We start from the raw sequence: 20,141 nt of genomic DNA, 5'->3' as shown, positions 1-20,141 counted from the left end.
TTGAACAGCAGAAATACCCTTTCTCGAAGTTGGAAGATTGACAATTCAGGGTCCTTGTATCCATGCATTTGGTTTATTCTGAGACCTTGTAGTTTGCATAAGGCTCCCTTAACAATGTGCCCTCACAGGGACTGTTCAATGAGCACTCCAGTGTCTCTGTGTATCCAGTTTTGTTTTTTTTTTTTTTTTTTGGTCTTAAAAAGAAACTTGCCACTGGGCATTGGTGGCGCATGCCTTTAATCCCAGCACTCGGGAGGCAGAGGCAGGCAGATCTCTGTGAGTTCGAGGCCAGCCTGGTCTCCAGAGCGAGTGCCAGGATAGGCTCCAAAGCTACACAGAGAAACCCCGTCTTGAAAAAACAAAAAAAGAAAAAAAGAAAAAAAAAAAAAGAAACCTGCCAATTGCATTATAGTGTCCACCCTAGAGGTATCATTTTAACTTAACTGCCTTTTTAAGGTCTTCTCTCTAAGACAAGTTGAAAACATTCTCTCTAAATATTTGTCACTCCTAGTGTTTAGATCTTTTGACTGTCAAGTTTTGGGAAAACCACTTAGCTCACAACAGATGGGCACACTGAGCACGTGACTGCTCTTAACTACAAAGGTAACATGTCTATAATTTCATTTGTCATTATCCTCCAATTGACTGAACGTGAAGGTCCTCTGTGAATAGGATGCTCAGCTCTGACCCTGTCATTGGCCCTGCATCTCAGAAGAAGCTTTATATTTTCTTCTAATTAGTGAGGGTGTCTTCTAGCATCTTCTTTCACTGTGTTGTCAGAATAGATCATCCTGTGGTAGCAATTACATCTATAAGCTCCATGGTTCACAGAGATTTACTTCTGGGTCATGGAACACCAGACAGCTGAGGTGACCCTGGAGAGACCTCTTCACTATTGCATGACTCAAGAGCTCCTGCCTGAGAGGGTTGACAAGGGGAGAGCAGGGGTCCTAGAAGTCTCCAAAAGCTAAGTGGGAAAATTAGCTGTGCAATAGGAAAAGTTATGAAAGATAGTCAAAATGGCGACAGCTAGGACCCCATGAAAGATTCCAGCCAAATTCTATTACAGTATTTATCCACTAAGAAATGCATTAAACTCATCTTTGTTGATTAGGATGACTAAGAAAACTCTTCACTTGTTAAGATACTAGCTGAGAGTGATTTATTTGGGTCATTCCTAGAGAGGATTTTCCTGGTGATTAAGATTTCTTAATATGGTAAAAATCTGTAGAATTTTTCCCTACAATTCTCAAAGCCCTTTCTTCTTTAAAAAAAGTTATTTAAATTAAAAACAATCTTACTTTATATGCCAACCCCAGTTCCCTTTCCCTACCATCCTCCCATGCCCCCCCACCAACCCCCCATCTACTCCCCAGGGAGGGTGAGGCCTCCTATGGGGGAATCATCAAAGTCTGTCACATTATTTGGGGCAGGACCTAGGCCCTCCCCCGATCCCCACTCCCGTGTATCTAGTCAGAGAGGATCAACAGTGGAGAGGTTACCTTAAATACCCTTCCCCTATAATGAGACTGATGGCTACCTTAAATGCCATCATAGAGCCTTCACCCGGTAGCTGATGGAAGCAGAAGCAGAGATTCACAGCTAAGCACTGAGCTGAGCTCAAAGCCCTTTCTTAAGTAATAGCTAAATATCAAATAGTCGCCCCTCAAAAGAGATCAAAGTGTGATCATTAGAAAGATAGTGTTTAAACAACTTGTAGGAGAAGAAAGATGGTAGAAGATGGAAAAGCTGGGGCCCCAGCTCCCGCTTCACCCCCAACAGCTCTGACCTTCCTGCGTTTCTCAAAGTGACCCAATGTGAGACAGAAGTAGAGAGCCACAGAGGTTTTAAAAGAATATACATAGGAAAACACATTGTCTAAGCAAGATTAAAAGTAATAGCATCCTATAGGTGTCACGGAGGGACTGTAAGATTTTGTTGGCACAATAAAAACTTCAATTCAATGAAGCATTTTTAATCCCTGGAAAACTGGACATCCTAGTGATGCCCAGTTCTTATTGCAGGTAAATAATGTAACAACAATGAAACCTATTTCCTGGGAATGTAGCAATTAGTGATTAGCATTGAAAAAGAAGGGTTTTTTTGAGAATCGTTTGGAAACCATGTAACTCTCACAGGGACATAAAAAATAAAAGACTGAAACGGTTGAGTACATTACTATAAAAGTAAAACTCATTCAAATCCATTACCAATATAAGTCTCTTCATCTAAAATTTGCATCTTAAGTAAAAGAGTTAATAAAAAGAATGAGAGTTGCTGGCCAATATAATTCATATCTTGCAATAACAACAGACTGAGTTTTGTGTTGTTTCATTTTAACATAAGGTGTGACCTTTAATCTTGAAGATCCTGCCCTTCTTGGTTTCTTGCATCAAACTATACTGAAATTGCACAATGCTTTAAAATATCTACATCTGATAAGAGATGGTAATGATATCCACAGACATTTCAGAAGATTTAACAATCTAAAATGAGCTTCATGGGACTGATTCCCTCTTGCTAAAGTGTGCACCCAGCTGTACAAGGTACCAAAAAAATCTGCACATTTCAGGATAGTGACAAAGAGACAAGCAGAGTCTGTAAGGGTTTGTAAACTTGATACATCAGAACTGGATATGGATGTGACTGTCCTACTGAGGTGGTTACATTTTATAAAGAAATATGGGGTTTGGAGGCCTGGCTCAGTGGCTAAGATCACTGGCTGCCATTGCAGAAGACCCAGATTCAAGTCCTAGTAGCCATGTGGTGGCCCAGTATCTCCTATAACCCTGTTCTGGTGAACTTGACACCTTCTTTTGGCTTCTGTGGGACCTGCACACACATGCATATACATATATGGAGGCATACATCCATAAACATAAGATAAATAAATTTACAAAATTGTTTTAAAACATGTGAAATAATAATCTCTAATATTATTACCTAAAAAAAACCCTATCCTCTTTGGTCCCTAGTGAACATCGAGGTGTCTGACAGATGTTAGAATTAATGGAATATGAGACATGCATATTGTTCTTTCTTGTGTTCTGAAACCTAATCCTAACTTTAAAAATAATGATGATGATGATACAGCTAGAATAATGGCATAGTGATCACTTTATTCATGGTGCCTCACCTCCCTAAAAACCCCATGAGGTACAAACTACTTCCCTCCCACATGTTCTGATGATGACATTAGGATGAAAGATTGTGGTGACCGAGATGAAGCACCCAAGTAGAAATGGCATGGAGTGATACTTCCAACCACTGGCCACCCTTCCATTTCATCGCAATGTGATTTGACATCCAGTGTAGAGTTAGGAAAGAGAGTCCCATCTACTGTTTTTACTCTTAAGGCAAAGCCTAGGCATCTGTGGCAAAACAACTGGGAGGGTTATCATTTGCAGAATGTACTAAACCAGAGGCCACAGAGAACTGGGGTCCTTCTTCTGCAGAGACTGAATTGCCATTAGAGTCTCCCTCTCCTTAGAAAGCCAACACTTGAAATGTGACTAACACTAACAGGCTTGGAAAAGCCTGCCCAGATGCTAATTAGCTGCTGTGCAAGCCTGAGGACCTAGATTTTGAATCCCAGCACATATGCAGAAAGTTGGGTAAGGGGCCTATGCCTGTGTCCCAGTGCTGGGCATTCAGAGACAGGAGAATCCAGTGTTCAGTGTGGCCTGCCAATCTAGATAAGGAGACAATTGAGGGAAATTTGCAATGTCAACCTCTGACTTACACACACACACACACACACACACACACACACACACACACACACACACACACACTAAATAAAGCCTCTGAATCAGAATTCCCAACTTACAGACCCTAAGAGCAATGCAATAGATGAGCTTACCAGGTATGCTCACCTGATATTAGCTCAGGAAGTCATGGCACTTTGCTAGGTGTTGATGGCCAGCCCCTTTAGTGGCAGCATGTCATATCAGAACTGTCCCAGGCCAGAGGGACAGTTTTTGTCATCCTGGTTGATCCTTTATGTCACAGATTCTCACTTCACTGCCACAATCCCATTAGGACTCCATGCTTTTAAGTCCTTTGACTATCTGTCCTTCTGTGGCATTAACCCCTCACCATCTGTTACTACTTCTTCATATAAATTGTATTTGATTATGAACAGGATACAGACATTCACCAAGAGGCTGCCCCCATAAGTGAGCTCCTCCCCGCAACACACCTTCCCTCCATCCATCCCCATCCTCTTGGCTGTTACTGATTCTATAGCCCAGAATGCTTCAAAGGTAAAACCACATCTAGATGCCACGAGTGAACCTTGTTAAGGACTCCTTTCCCAAGCAGCTTCTCTCTGAAGAGTGACCTCTACCCTGCTGCCAGTTCCTCAAGACCATGATTCTGGAGTTTTGGCATGCAGCTTACACAGCTGAAGGTGGTTTGTTGAAAATAGAGGCTGACAGAGATGGTTCCAGATGAGCTGACAACACAGATCTGAGGCGGGATCTGAGAATTTGCATCTCCCCTTTTGCAAGCAATGATGATGACAGTTCCCAGAGCCACACTCGGAGAAGCAATGATTTAGAAGGCATGCCCTAAGCAGCCTCTAATTTGGAGTAAAGAAATAATAACCAGATTTGGTTTACCTTAGTGAATAAATTAAAATGAAATTAAATTTGGCCCTCAAGTGTGCATTGAAGATCTTCACTCAGATTTATTGGTGTAGTAGAACAGAATCCTCAGGGCTGTCACTGCAGAATGCTACAGCTCCATAGGTATATGGTCTCTAGCCACACCCAGTGTGGCCCATGCTTTTCCTCACCCACAGCCCATCCTCTTTTGACTGTTATCAGTAGGTTAGTGAGTGTGAGAGTCAGGACCAGTCTTCTCCAGTCAGGGAGACAAGGGAGGTGTTTTACTCTAAAATAGATCACAGTAGCACACCACGGGGGATTCACTAGAACAATTATAGATGGCCCTGCCTTTCTTCTCCAGAAAATGCAACAAGTCACCTAGCAGACACCTGAATTCCTAAATGACATTGAACTGTGAAGGCTATTTTTTTCCATCCACATCTCACCCTCAGCCTGTTATGTCTGAGATACAGCAAGCCAGAACATGAGGACTATGGCTTGTGCATATGAGTTTGGGTGACAGGGTATGATAATTGCCACAGTTTGCACTGTCAGTAAGAAACTGTGCATTGAGAGTTGCACTCATAAGCACAGATGAGCGAACACTCCCTGGAAGTCGCCCAGCATGGCATCTAAAGGGAAATATGAACAGCTTCTCTTGCAAGATACTTCTGTCTAATCAGCCGTCTGTTTCCCTGGATTTATTGATCTACTGCTTAATGAGATCTTCTGGTTTTTGAGGCCAAATTTCTATTTAAACAACTCTCATTATCTCAGTAGCAGGCACTTCTGTAAACCATACATTTCCTGTTGACACATTATCCCTAATTCTAGCTGCTTATTGTGAACTTAAAAGTCAATAAAACAAGTTTATAGTTAAATTTGGTGGATTCAGTCTGTGGGCTAAATATTCCTCCCATAGCTTAACTCTACAGAATATCTCTCCCAATGAATTGTGAATCACTGTGGGGGGTGGGTATTTTTATTTAAATGTTTGTGTATCTGTGTGACATGTAGGGGTATAGAAATGTGAATTCAGATGCTAGCTGATGCTTTGATGGGGACTCAGATCCCTAAAAACTGGAGTTACAGATGTTTAGGAGTAGCCTGATGAGAGTGCCCAGAATGGTCCTGTAGACCAACATGCTCATACCTTCTGGGACATCAACGAAAAGAAATATATTTTAAAAGGAGATGACTTTGGTCTTCGATTATTCTACAAATCAATGACATATTTCAGTCATTACTGTGGCTTTATCTTTTTCAAGAAGATGACATCCACATTTGACATGTTACTTCCACCTGAAGAATACCAGATTCCTCGGTGTATCTTCACACAATTATAATACATTTAATTAACACAGTTGGTTCATTTTTCTCTCTTCTCCATAATTAATAGAAGCAGAGGTCATGCAGAGGCTCACACATACTTTTAGAGAAAGGAAGCAAATATCAAATTTGGGTACAAAAGAGAAGTGATTAGGCAACATTTTTAGAAAATGATGTGCTACTAAATAACAGCAAATAAATAACGCATTGCTGAATTGCAGTAAACAGGCAAATGTATGGAGAAGGAGAGAAAAAATGGAAAAATGCTATTTTTCATACTTTAATACTAGTATGTGATAGTATACAGTATAATTTCTTATTGCTGAAGAGGATCACTGTTGAGTGGTGTTATAAGAATGTCTAACCTCTCTTATATAAATGAGGCATTGAGGAGAAAGCTAAGAAAATGGCCACTGCAAATAACTTTAATGTGATAGACATGAAATGACAAAAAGGAATTAGAAGCCAGAAACCCTAATTGAGAACTCCAAGCTGGCAGTCTCCAGTGAGAAAGGTGGGGAAGTGTTTGATATCATGAGACATTAAGTCCCTAAACTTTGAAGAGATTGCCACATGACAGCCTGTGTATCTCCTGAGTAACATTAGAAAATAACGATATGACAGAATGGATTAGGCTCTGATAGACTGGATCTATACAAGACATTTGAAATGTCATTCAGAACTCTGACAAAATCATACACATACAATGATTTGTGATTCCTCCCTGTACATAGGTAGGAGTTTAGCCCACCTCTGTTTCTCTTTAGCCTGGATATTATTTCTGTGAGATGGCACACTTAACTTTGTTTGCTGAATTGCATTTGTGTAATATTTTCTTTCTCAGACCATCAATAAGGTTCTGGTCCAGTACGCTGCCATCGTATCGAGTGACTTCAGTTCGTACTGTGATAAGGAGACTGTGGTAAGTAGAACCACCCCTATTCAAGTGTCCCCAAGTCGAGATTTGTGTTTTCTAACATCAGCTAAGTAAGAGAGCTCGTTAGTGTCTGTTTCTGTAAGGGATGGTGAGAGCTGGGGGTCTCAGCCATCGTGAGCAGGTTTCCATGCAGGATTGGATAGAAGGTCAGTGCTTGCAGAATTATGGTTTTCTATGTTGTAAGAAATGAGATGGCAAACCATTGAAAATACATAAACTCATAAAGCATTGGAGTTGGGAACAAGGGAGTTCAGAACTAGTATTGATATCAACCATTTGATTTTTTTAACCAAACCTAAAATAAGCATAATTTAGCCTTTTGGTTTTGAAAGCAATTAAGAAGGGGAGTAAATATACAGGGCAATAATGCTTCCTCCTATGAATTATCCATATTGCCCTGGTATGCCATGATCTAGGAAAAACTTATAAGATACAAAGCAGTAGTGCAACTTATTCAGCAAAAGACATAAAGAAAATCAAGATGAAATGAAGGTGTTTGGATTATAAACAGAGTGAGTTGGTGATGTAAAGGGAAAGTGTTCTAACTTCTACCCTCAGTATTCAGAGAAATGTGTGGCCAACAGTGTGAGAATTTTTTAAAAAGAGTAACACTGAAACATACACTAGATTTTGAAGAACAAGATTTCTTTCCCCCTTCCAAAAATAGAAATAAAAATGAAAACCAGTCCATACTAGTCTACAAGGCTGAAGGAGAATCATGAGCTGGGCAGCAGCAACCCCGCTTACCCCCAAATGGCAGCTCATTGAGACAAGTCAGCCCTGGTGCTTCTGGAAGATTCCAGTAGGCACCTCCTTCCCTCCCATTAATATGCTGCCCAGAAATTTGATTACAACTCTCAGACAATCTCAAACCTTATTTCCAGCCACCTTTGACTCCAGTCCTCTAACAGGCAGAATATTTGCTTGTTGGAAGTATATATTTTCATTTAAAGGTCAAAAGATGATGCATGCCTCCAGTGTTATTATGCAAATCAGAAGAGTGTCTTGTAATTCAGGAAGTACTCCGTTTCTATTAAGATGGCAAGATAGGTACTTGGAAAGCTGGCTATGAAATGACTGATTTCTGTCAGCCCTTAAAGGCCAGACAGTCTTTTACTTCACATGCTAACATTCTGGATTCTGAATCCTAGGGAAAGCCCTGAGATAATTATATATTTATTATATTATTTTATGTTTTTATATAGGAGTTGTATTTTCCAAAATCAAATTTTTTCAATATTTATTTGTGTGTGTGTGTGTGTGTGTGTGTGTGTGTGAGAGAGAGAGAGAGAGAGAGAGAGAGAGAGAGAGAGAGATTATACATGTGAATGTAGTCCCATGGAGATTACAAGAGCATATTGGGTCCCCCTGGAGCTAAAGTCACAGGCAGTTGTGAGCCACTGAATGTGGGTAGTGGAACTGAACTCAGGTCTTTTGTAAGAGCAACATGTGCTCTTAACCACTGAACCATCTCTCCAGGCTCCCCCGACCCCGATGAAATTTTAATTAAAAGCCTGTGTAAATGCCATAGCTCAGCACCTGTCCTCCATCCTAGTCAGCAGTCTCCACCACCTTTGGATTCTATTGTTGAATATTAGAATCATATTAATTTCATCAATGTGTCTTGAATGAAGGCACAGCTTTGCCTCTGGTGATTATAAACAGAAGTCTTTTTGTTTGTGTCTTTTCATGAACACACACTACAAATTTCCCTTAAGGATCAAAACCATAAGCTGGGTACTCCTTTAATCCCAGCACTAGGGAGTCAGAGACAGGTGGGTCTCTTGAGTTCAAGGCCAGCTTGGTCTACAGAGTGAATTCCAGGGCAACCAGAGATATATGATGAGACCCTCAAAGCCATTGAAAGTTATCATATGGTCATATGATTTTCAGTCATCTGCAAATGTAGTGAGAAACATTTAAAGACATATATTTCAAGTGTAACAATAAGATGTCTCAGTGGGTAAAGTCACTTTCCATAAAAGCCTAATGACATGAGCTCCATCATTAGAAGCAATGGTAGGAGGAAAGAACTGGCCCCTGACAGTTGTCTTCTGATTTCTACCTGAGCACCATGGGTGTGTGTGTGTGTGTGTGTGTGTGTGTGTGTGTGTGTGTGTGTGTGTGTATGTGTGTGTGTACATGTTAATAAATAAAATTTTCAAAAAAGACATGGCCATAACATTTGAAGTGTCAGGGGTAAGAACTAAATTCACAGTTAAACAGAATGTCCACTTGAGAATATTTTATAGCATGACATACTATTTTATTATTGTTTTGGAGGCAGGTCCCATGTAGCCCAGGCTGACATTGAACTTGCCATATGCTGTGCCTGAACTTCTGACCCATCTGCCTATACTCCCTGAGTGCAAGGATTACTATTGTGCACTGTCAGCCCCGTCTTACTGTGACAATTTAAATTAGAAGTGGGTCAAACCACTTTATGCCTTTTGTCCCCATTCCAACCAATGACAGAGCACCCTTTTCTAAATCAAGATTTCTTTATTTTAGACATTCTATCTTTTTTAACTTTAGCCACATGGGAACATCCCTAGTTTGAATAAAACTTTAGTATTCATCGTATTTGAGGTTTAAACTATCCTCATTTAAGATAAATTAAAATGTATATGACATGTTTCAAAATACACACATGTGGAGTTACAGCTATAAACAGACTTATTCTTTTATCTCCACAAACTCTTCAGTAAGCCATAGAATTTTATTCATGTAATGCCCCTTTTACTGGGATTTCCCTTTTTCCCCCCAAAATTTTAAGACAAGGTCTTGTTACATAGCCCATGTTGGCTTTGAACTTTGAGTCCTCCTGCCTCAGCCTACTCCCCAGGTTCTGGGATTCTTGGCATGTCCCAGGCCTGGATGAATTTATTCAGATATTATTTATTTATTCTTACTCATTGACTACAAAATTGTTAGAATCAAACTGTTTTATGCTTAGATTTGAGGTATAATTGAGCAAGAGCCTAGTTATTAATGATTTAACAATCCAGTGTAATAAAAGTGAAGTTGGGGCTTTTCAGGGTCAAGAAAGGGTAAATAAAATAGGAGAGCTTTATGTTTACCTAGAAAAGTCAACTTTACATTCATCTAGAGAACACAGCTTTATCTCATAGCCCTTATATGGGGTGAGTAGCCATTGTGGCTACTCAAGTGAGTCCAAATCTCTGTGCCCATTTTACTCTTTCTACCTTCTTTAAAGCCAGAAATGATCATATTTGAGTTGATGTATAGTTTTTATATAAAGAATTGTTACTCTATCCCTGTTCTATGTGCTGAGAAAAGTAGGCTTAAAGGCTGACATCAAATAAATCACAGAAGGGCTCAACTAACTTGGGTGCAAGGAAAGCAGGTGCTAAAGCCATCTACCCAGGTAGTCGTCTACTTCTCATCAGATGCCAAGGTCATGCTTTGACCTTGGCTTTCTTTCTGGTAGGCTTTCCCAAATTCAAGACACATCTCCAACACCTGCATTTCTGACATATTTTCCAGCGGAAACCATCTGTTGTTTCCATTTGTAGGATCACAAAGGTTTTGAATCTCCCAGTAAACTAAAAATTGTAATACATCTATAGAATGGAGTATGCCTGAATCAAAGAGTGCTGGTGGTGACGTGGGGAGTGGGGAGGGGCATCAAAACTGTCCAGAGCATCCAACTCAGCAACTGGAAACTCTGAAGTACAAATCTCAGTTATCTGTGTTTTAAATATAAAATACTTAAGTGGCCAGAATCCAGGGAACAGAATAGAGGTTCAAAATTGTTTCCACAAATCAAACTAAGATTGTGGTCACTTTAAGAGTCAAGTACAAAGTCTCTCAGAGGTCTGTGATGTGGTTAAGGTAATAATAAAATCTTTCCACTGATGAGAGCTAACGCCTCTTTGATGTCCCATGAGTCCTTTATCTGACCTTCTGATTCATTATTGGCTCACTTCCCAGCCACTTGGAAGATGTATCCATTGCCTACCTCTGTCATCTGCAGCTCTGAGCCACTAACTCGTCAGAATCAATGTGTAGCAACTATCCAATGATTTTGCAACTATGCCAAAACCTATTTTCTGATTAGAAATTAATTCCAAATTGACATCGAGTCTTGTCACAAAGTTTTATATCGCAGTTGCCCTTTTCTACCTCTGTAGAAACAACTCAAACACTTAAGTACACATTCCATGCGAGCAAAGTGCACAGTCCACCAAAAGCCTCAGCAGCATGGTGCATGGTCTACCCAAAGCCTCAGCAGCATGCACTGTGTTTACATTCAACTTGTAATGACAGTAAAAAAAACTCAATAGAAAGTCTTATAAAACAAATGCAAAGTAGGTGATAGAAAAGTTGAAGTCTAGGAAAGAGAATTCTAATCTAAATGATAGAAAAGGGCCTAAATAAGCAAAGAGAAAAATGAGAAGGGAAACATGCTTGGTCTGGAGCCAAATAATGAAAGGACATAAGTCAATAGCTTCTGGGCCTTGTTAATAACTGGAGACTCTATTAAAGTTTTTTTAATTTTTGTAAGTTTTCTTGCATTTAAAAAAAGAAATGCAGGTATTCTTTTAGTTTTAATACAGCAAAATTACCAGAGAATTGAAATTGAAACTAACTGATTTTCTCAAAATAATTTTACAAAATAGAATATGGTAGGTTGTGGAAATAGCTCAGTTGGAAGAGCATTTACAAAGCATGTATGAAATTCTAAGTTCAATCCCCAGCACAACAGAAACCAGGCCTGGCTAGTGCAGGCATGCCACCTTGGCACTCTGGAAGTAGAAATCAGGAGAATCAGAAGTTCAAGGTCATCCACAGCCATCTAGTAAGTCTAAGGCCAGCCTGGAATACAGGAAACATTGTCTCAAAACATAATGATAATAAATAAAACATGGCCAATTCCCGTGTTCAAAAACAACCCACAACATCAAGAAGAAAGGGTGCTGGTAGCCCATCTCCATGAACTGCTGCATGAGTTTGTTGTTAAATTGTATCCCCCAAAATGTCCATCTAGTTCCTTTCTATTCCCAGACATTAAAAGCCATCATTCAAAGTAGCAGAATTGTTACATGTGATGTGTATCATAGGCCACAGGTAACAGCTATACACTGTACAACCTAAACTCACACAGAGGTAGCATGTAAAGGATGTTCACGTTCACCTCTCTCTTTCTGTAAGCCCTGCATCTTGATGAACAACATTCAACAACTACGAGTCCAGCTGGAAAAAATGTTTGAATCCATGGGCGGGAAAGAGGTGAGTGTGTGTCCATTCCTATTTTTACCAGATGCCTCTTGATTGGATATTAGTAGTATTTTTGCTTTGCTGTGGAAAGTGTCTGACTTTTTTTTTACCAATAAACAGGAAGCATTTTTAATCTCTAAAATCCTATTGATAATTATGGCAATCACTATGACAATATTTTAGTAAGTGGAGGTATACGCAGGAGTAGGAAGAGAGCCAGTTGTCCTGTTGTACAATTAAAGTGTATGCATATATGCTAATGATAAGTAGTATAATGAAGATTACACTTTATACTATTGTATGCTGTCGTCTTGAAGTTGATGCTTGTGTTAGAATCCATACTGTGGCAATAGTGGTTTTGGCTATATCAGTGCTTAATTTTTCACATCGTGAAAGCTTCGTCAAACGTGCTGTGTGTTGTGTCCGTAATGTGTCGTGTCTCTGTTCAACATCTTTGCCTTGCAATTCTACGAGCAGAAGAAGGAAGGAGAGAGGTTCTCCTATGAGGTTTGTGATGGCAAGCGTTACCTGCTTCCCCTGACTGTTCTCACCCTCCATTTGAAGAACATTGCACGGCCAGAGTGCTCTCTCTCATTTGCTTGTTGGGATAAGGCAGAGAACAATACAGTAGCTTGTACCTGCTTTGCCAAGGTCTTGTCTTTTCTTACAAAGTGATGTGAGCATCTGGGATTGAGGAATAGGCAAGACGTTGAAGGCAAGAGTCACAGAGCAGCTCGTCTTCCCCAGCTCATCCTGCATGCCACCACCACCACCAAGAATAAAACAAACCCTTAGGGCTGGAGAGATGGCTCAGAGAAGACCCAGGTTTGATCCCCAGCACCTAATATCGGCGCCCTCTTTTGGCCTTCTCAGACACTGCATACACATGGCACATATATGCATGAAGGCAAAAAGTCATACACATAAAGTAAATATTTTTAAAATAGAAAACAGACCCAATGGAGCTGTGTCCTCAGTGTGTCTAATACACTTACATCAGCCTTTCTGTATAGTAAACTATGGGCCCATGCAGAAAACTAGGTTCAAAATCAAAGCAAATCGCCCTTTTCTTTCTATACATTTGAGGCTGTAGAGTCCTCATTTAACATCAGCCCTCTTCTCATGAGACGATTCTTTAAGCCTAAATTCAGCTGCCCCTCATGTATGTTCCCTTTTTAATATTTTTAAAACTGAAGCTTCTATTCAGTCTCTCATAAATGAGATTGTGGTAGAATACACACATAATGCTACAAAACTCTTTTTAAAAACTCGTTTTGTTTTGTTTTTTTCCCAAGCTGTACTTACCTGTTCAGCTTGTGTGAAATAAGACCTTGATCCCTGCAGTGCACTGATGCCTGCCCCAGGGTTTGAGGGCATCATCCTCATTTTGGATTCTTCTGTTGAAATGATGGACATGGCAGTTGGGGATCCTGAGATTCCATTTCTAATTTTCTTGATGCTGCATACCCAGCCAGTTAAGTCTATTTAGTATTTTTGGAAGTGGTGAGGAAATCTCCCACTTCTTATGGGAAAATCTCATGCCCAACATCCAGTGAAAGTGAAACATCAGAAATCACATAAGAACGAAATTATATACTAATTGACCTATTTCTGGAAACTTCCTCCTCTGATCCAAGTATTACTCGACTAGTCTGTGTCTGAGCTCTAATGTAGATAATAGTTGCTGAGCTGACTAGTTAACTAGACAAATCAGAACTGATAGACTAAAGGCACATGAAGCCCATGGTTAAAGGAAGCTGCATGGACCAGCTACCTAAGTACCTCTCGAGGAGACTTATCAATCAAAAGTGAATTCTTACTTGTGGTTCAGTTACCAGTTTTAAAGGCACGGGTTCCCATTATAAACTATGTTAGTATATAAATTATTCCTTTATAATGCAAGCTATGCCTATTTATTGAGTGCCTCACACATAACATACAAAGAAAATGCAATTGAATGAGTGAGAGATATAAAACAAAGTCCTGGTTTCTAGCTGTATAATCTATGCAATGAATCACAGTGGCTTCAGTGGGCTCTCATTTCCTGCCTTGAGATATTTTTGACCCTCCTTTCAATGTTCTTCTGCCCCTCTTTCTATATAGTTTCCCCCTTTCCCTTCCTTTTTAATCTGGCTCTGTTGCTAAGAAAAAGCTTTAGGTGAGCCCAATCAGAACTGGCATAGGGTTTGTAAAGGCTAAGAAGAAAAGAAGACCTAAACCAAGGCTGAGTATAACACAACTTTTCAGGAAAGATGTGCTTAATTAATACATAATTATGTTAGAGTTGTAGCTTGCTGTGTTTGCCTTCCTTCATGACTCAGGTTATGAAGAAGATCTGTAGATTCCTTCTAATAGGTCATCTATGAGTGAGTGCCACTTAAACAAGTTCCTTCACTTGAGGCTTTTACAGAAATCAAAGAGGATTTCATTGAAATTTGGCTTGAAGGTGAGAGTAATAGAGTGGGACACCCACTATCATTTTCTTGCCTCCACGTGTTTGAATAAGCACATGCATGCACACACACATACATATATATCATACACATGCAACAAACATACACACATAATCATAAATAAGTTCTATGTGGACTAATCTCAGTTGCCAATTTCTTCTCCCAGTGCAGCTATGCAGGGAATCTTAACTGATACCATTGACATTCTCCATGACAGGCCTAGTTTCCATCACTCAGGTGTTTGTTATATTCACCCCTCTAGGCGGGGGTGTGTACTTCTCTCTACAAAAGTCAAATTAGCAGATGATTGCTTGTGCATTTGCTCGGAGTTATCTTAAATGGCGTGCATTTGTTAGCCAGGCTCTCTCCACTGGCTGCTTGCCTTGAGCACTGTCCACAGCTGGCTTCTGGCAGACATGTCCACAGCTGGCTTCTTGCAGACATGTCCACAGCTGGCTGCTTGCACACATGTCTACAGCTGACTGCTTGTAGACATGACTACATGTTGCTTTGACCTGAGCACTGCCAAGATAGCTCTTCCCTCATAGGACAATGTGAACACAGAAGTGTCTCACACTTGGATTTTGGTTTTGTGCTGTTAATTGGTGAGAATGCTCACCTTCTGCATGGGGTCCAGATGGAAACATTGTCAGTCAGCCTTAGTGATCACAGTATTGAAATATACGAAACATATAACCTATGTTATAATCTGACTTGAGATGAAGTTAACCATTTATTTCACCATCGCTATACTGTGTCACATAGTGTCCCTGAGTACCACAATAACAGTACAAACATCATGGGAATGCCATTACTGGTGAATGATTTTCGAGTTATTCTCTGATAGGTAGAATAACTCAAAACAGAAACATTGTAGTCTATACTAGTTTGTTTCTTGACTATAACTTCATGAGTCTATTGCAAATTCCTTTGTATTAATTTCCTAACATGAGTGTTGTTATAGCCCTTGGAAGTAACTTATATGTTCCTTTGATCTGCATAATCTAATTTGCATAAATATATGAAAAAGAAAATTAAATTATCCAAAATTTCATTTCTTTGCAGGAAGTCATAATATATTGGTTTGGATACTCCATGAAAGTTACATAAGTTGATTTAGGAGAATTCTGACTGTGCCATGAGAGCAGAGGCTGTCTGCATTGTGATGTAACCATTTGAAATGGTGGGACCTGTGGTTATTCACTGACTTAATGGCCATTGGCAGTACTCAGAACTCTATAGATCAATGGTGTCAACCTTTCTAACTCTGTGAGCCTTTAATACAGTCCCTCATGTTTTGGTGTGCTCCAACCATAAAATTCATTGCTGCTTCATAACTATAATTTTGCTACTCTTATGAGTCATAAATATCTGACATGCAAGATAGCTGATCTGTGACCTCCAAGGGGGTCATGACCCACAGGCTAAGAAATGCTGCTCTGGACATTATTTCTTACTGCGAAATTTATAGAAAATGACGTTTTTTATAAAACAATCTTATTTTACATACTCTCATTTCGCTTCAGATCATATAAATCTTATTTTACATACCAATCCCAGTTCCCTCTCTCTCCAGTCCTCCAACTCCCCCACCATCTCCCCACCCCAACCTCCATCTACTGCTCAGAGAGGGTGAGGCCTCCCATGGGGAAGTTTCAAAGTCTATCACATCATTTGGGGCAGGACCAAGGCCCTCCCCGTGTATCTAGGCTGAGCAAAGTTTCCCTCCATAGAGAATGGACTTCAAAAAGCCAGTTCATGCGGTAGGGATAATTACTGGTTCTACTGCCAGCAACCCCATAAACTGCCCAAGCCCTCCAACTGTCACTCATATTCAGGGGGCCTACTTCAGTCTTATGCAGGTTCCCCAGCTCTCAGTCTTGAGTCAGTGAGCTCCCACTTACTTGAATCAGCTATTTCTGTTGGTTTCCCCATCATGGTCTTGACCCTTTTGCTCATGGTATCACTCCTCCCTCCCTACAACTGGACTCCAGGAGTTCGGCTCAGTGCTTAGTTGTGGGTCTCTGCATCTGCTTCCATCAGTTTACTGAATGAAGGCTCTATGATGGTAATTGAGGTAGTCATCAATCTGATTATGGGAGGAGAGCAGTTAAAGTACCCTCTCCACTATTGCTTAGATTCTTCGTTGGGGTCATCCTTGTGGATTCCCAGGAATTTCCCTAGTGCTATGTTTCTCATTAACCCATAATAGCTTCCTCTATCAAGGTATCTCTTTCCTTGTGCTCCCTCTCTGTCCTTCCCCCCCAACTTAACCTTCCCGATCCCTCATGTTCTCCACCTCCCTTCCCTTCTCCCCTCCCCATTCTCCTACTATCATTTCCCCTCCCCCTACACTCCCAATTTACTCAGGAGATCTTGTCGAATTCCCCTTGGGAGGGGGCAGTCCATGTATGTCCCTCTTAGGGTCCTCCTTATTTCCTTGCTTCTCTAGGATTGTGAACTGTAGACTGGTTATCCTTTGCTTTATCTAATATCCACATATGAGTGAGTACATATTGTAGTTTGTCTTTCTGTATCTGGGTTACCTTACTTCAGATGGTTTCTTGCCTTTGAATTTCATCCATTTGCCTTTGAATTTCAAAATGTCATTGTTTTTTCTGCTGAATAGTATTGTGGATATTACCATATTTTGTTTATCCATTATTTAGTTGAGGGGTATCTAGGGTGCTTCCAGGTTCTGGTTATTGCAAATAATGCTGCTATGAACATAGCTGAACATGTGTCCTTGAGGTATAAGTGTGCATCTTACGCATATATGCTCAAGAGTGACACCACTGGGTCTTGAGGGAGACTGATTCCCAATTTTCTAAGAAACACCCATACTGATTTCCAAAGTGGCTGTACAAGTTTGCACTCCCACCAGCAATGGAGGAGTGTTCCCATTACTCCATATCCTCTCCAGCATAAGTTTTCATTAGTATTTTTGATCTTAGCCATTCTGACAGGTGTAAGGTGGTATCTCAGAGTTGTTTTGATTTGCATTTCCCTGATGGCTAAGGATGTTGAACAATTCCTTAAGTGCCTTTTAGCCATTTGAGATTTCTCTGTTGAGAATTCTCTATTTAGATCTGTACCCCATTTTTAAGTGGATTATTTAGTATTTTGGCATCCAGTTTCTTGAGTTCTTTGTGTATTTTGGAGATAGCCCTTTGTCAGATGTGGAGTTGGTGAAGATCTTTTCCCATTCTCTAGCCTGCCATTTTGTTTTGTTGACCCTGTTCTTTGCTTTGCAGAAGCTTCTCAGTTTCAGGAGGTCCCATTTATTAATTGTCGATCTCAATGTCTGCTACTCGTGTTATATTCAAGAAATTGTCTCCTGTCCCAGTGTGTTCAAGGATACTTCCCACTTTCTCTTCTAAGAGGCTCAGTGTGGCTGTATTTATATTGAGGGTCTTTTATCCCTTTGGACTTAAGTTTTGTGCATGGTGATAGATATGGATCTATTTGCATTCTTCTACATGTCAACATCCAGTTATGCCAGCACCATTTGTTGAAGATGCTTTCTTTTTTTCCATTGTATATTTTAGCTTCTTTGTCAAAAATCAGGTGTTCATAAGTGTGTGGATTAATATCATAGTCTTTGATTTGATTCCATTGGTTAGGCTGTCTGTTTTTGTGCCAATACCAAGCTGTTTTCATTACTATAGCTCTATAGTAGAGCTTCAAATCAGGGATGGTGATCCCTCTGGAAGTTCCTTTATTGTACAGCATTGTTTTAGCTATCCTTGGGTTTTTTGCTGTTGTTTTTCCATATGAAGATGAGTATTGTTATTTCAAGTTCTGTGAAGAATTATGCTGGTATTTTGATGGGGATTGCATTGAATCTATAGATTGCTTTTTGGTAAGATTGCCATTTTTACTATGTTGATCCTACCTATCCAACAGCATGGGAGATTTTTCTATTTTCTGTTATCTTCTATAATTTCTTTCTTTAAGGACTTAAAGTTCTTGTCATATAGGTCTTTACTTGTTTGGTTAAAGTTACCCCAAGATATTTTATGTTGTCTGTAGCTATTGTGAAGGGGAGTTTCTCTGATTTCTTTTTCAGCCCGTTTATCATCTGTATATAAGAAGGCTATTGATTTTTTAAATTTTTTTATTAGTTCAAATTAGGAACAAGCTTGCTTCACATGTCAATCCCTTCTCCCTCCCCTCCCCCCAACCTCCCACCTGCCCCGCACCCCATCCACCCTCCACTCCACAGGCAGGGTAGGGCCATCGACAAGGCTCCCCTCCTACCACATTACTGAAGGTGAAAAGGAAGTTTTGTAAAGCTACATTTCCATTCTGATTACCATAAAGCAGACCCAGTTAGTGCCATGGTAACATGATTTTTATTTTATCTCACAAACATAACTGAGTTTTCTGACTCTCATCACAGTGGGGACTTTAATATAAGAGCAAGTTTTGTGTCTGTCCACGGAGAATAGAGCCAATGAACCTGTAGCATATACCATGTCTCTTTTGGTGAGCAACTTTATTCTTGTGTTTCAGTCATGTGTATCTGTATTATTCTGAACTTTTAATGATGAGGTATCACTTGACTGCTCCAGTGTGTAGTGTACAACTCAATGAAGTCCTTCCCCAAACCTGTGAACCACACAGATTCAGTGAGTTCTGTGAATAGAGCAGGTCCAGACCAGACAGGAAAGTAGGGAACTTGGTAGTGGGGAGGGCAATGGGAGGGGGCAGGCTCACTGCTTAAAGACAAGAGGCCTCCAATTGATAGTCACTGAACTTCAGCATACACCCTAGCTTCAGGTTGAGATTGTAAAAACATACCACGGAACTCCAGTCTCAGAGGATTTGATTCAACAGGCTATGGACAGGATTGTGTAATTCGAGTTGATAACAAAGCCCCAGATGTTGATGTTAAGGCCACTGGCCTTGGGACTCTGAGCACAGCTGCTCCATGTTGGTAGGTTAGTAGAATAGAAACAGGACTATTAAGAATAGCTCAGGGACTGGAGAGACAGATGCACAGTTAGAATACTCACTGTTCTTCCCAAGGATCCAGCCTCAGTTCCCAGTATCCATGTGATGATTCACAACTGCCTGTAACTCTAGTGTTAAGGTATCAACACTCTCTACTGTACCAGGCAACAGGTGCATACATGGTGAGCACACATACATGCTCACAAACACTTACACACATAAACTACAGCTAAAAAAAAGAAGAGGAGGAAAATTTAACAGCTCAGAAAGCTTCTTTCCTCTGCACTACCCTCAACCAGGCAACTTTCTGTTCATTGGATCTTGATTCAAAGTATTTGGATGGTATTTGGACAATACACAGTAGTGTAGTCAAATTCTTATATTTAGAATAATAGTCCTAAAATATAGGTAACTATTTTAAAGTCACATATAAAATTCCAGCATTTCTAAAAAACATTGTGGACTTTTCATTTATATTTTATGCAGTTGCACTTAAAAGTGGTACTTATATTTTTTAATTTATAATTTTAAAGATGTGAAGCTATATATTCAGATCTCCAGGTGATATTACTAATCTTGGCTTTCTAAGAATTTTGTGTTATCCATGCAGAATAT

General features: G+C 40.0%; 1 protein-coding gene across 2 annotated transcripts in view; it reads left to right on the top strand.

Moving 5' to 3' along the window:
- The window catches only part of Unc13c (unc-13 homolog C), a 401,427-nt gene that overhangs the window by 305,966 nt on the left and 75,320 nt on the right, over nucleotides 1-20,141 (top strand). For both annotated transcript variants that reach the window (XM_035444481.1, XM_035444480.1), the window contains 2 exons: nucleotides 6,784-6,861; nucleotides 12,052-12,129. In XM_035444481.1, the coding sequence (XP_035300372.1) occupies nucleotides 6,784-6,861; nucleotides 12,052-12,129 (156 nt within the window). The remainder of the gene's footprint in view (nucleotides 1-6,783; nucleotides 6,862-12,051; nucleotides 12,130-20,141) is intronic.

The sequence above is a fragment of the Cricetulus griseus genome, chromosome 4 (genome assembly GCF_003668045.3).
Source record: "Cricetulus griseus strain 17A/GY chromosome 4, alternate assembly CriGri-PICRH-1.0, whole genome shotgun sequence".
NCBI lineage: Eukaryota > Metazoa > Chordata > Mammalia > Rodentia > Cricetidae > Cricetulus > Cricetulus griseus.
The sequence above is the reverse complement of the archived record's forward strand: the minus strand, read 5'-3'. Positions and strand labels throughout refer to the sequence as shown.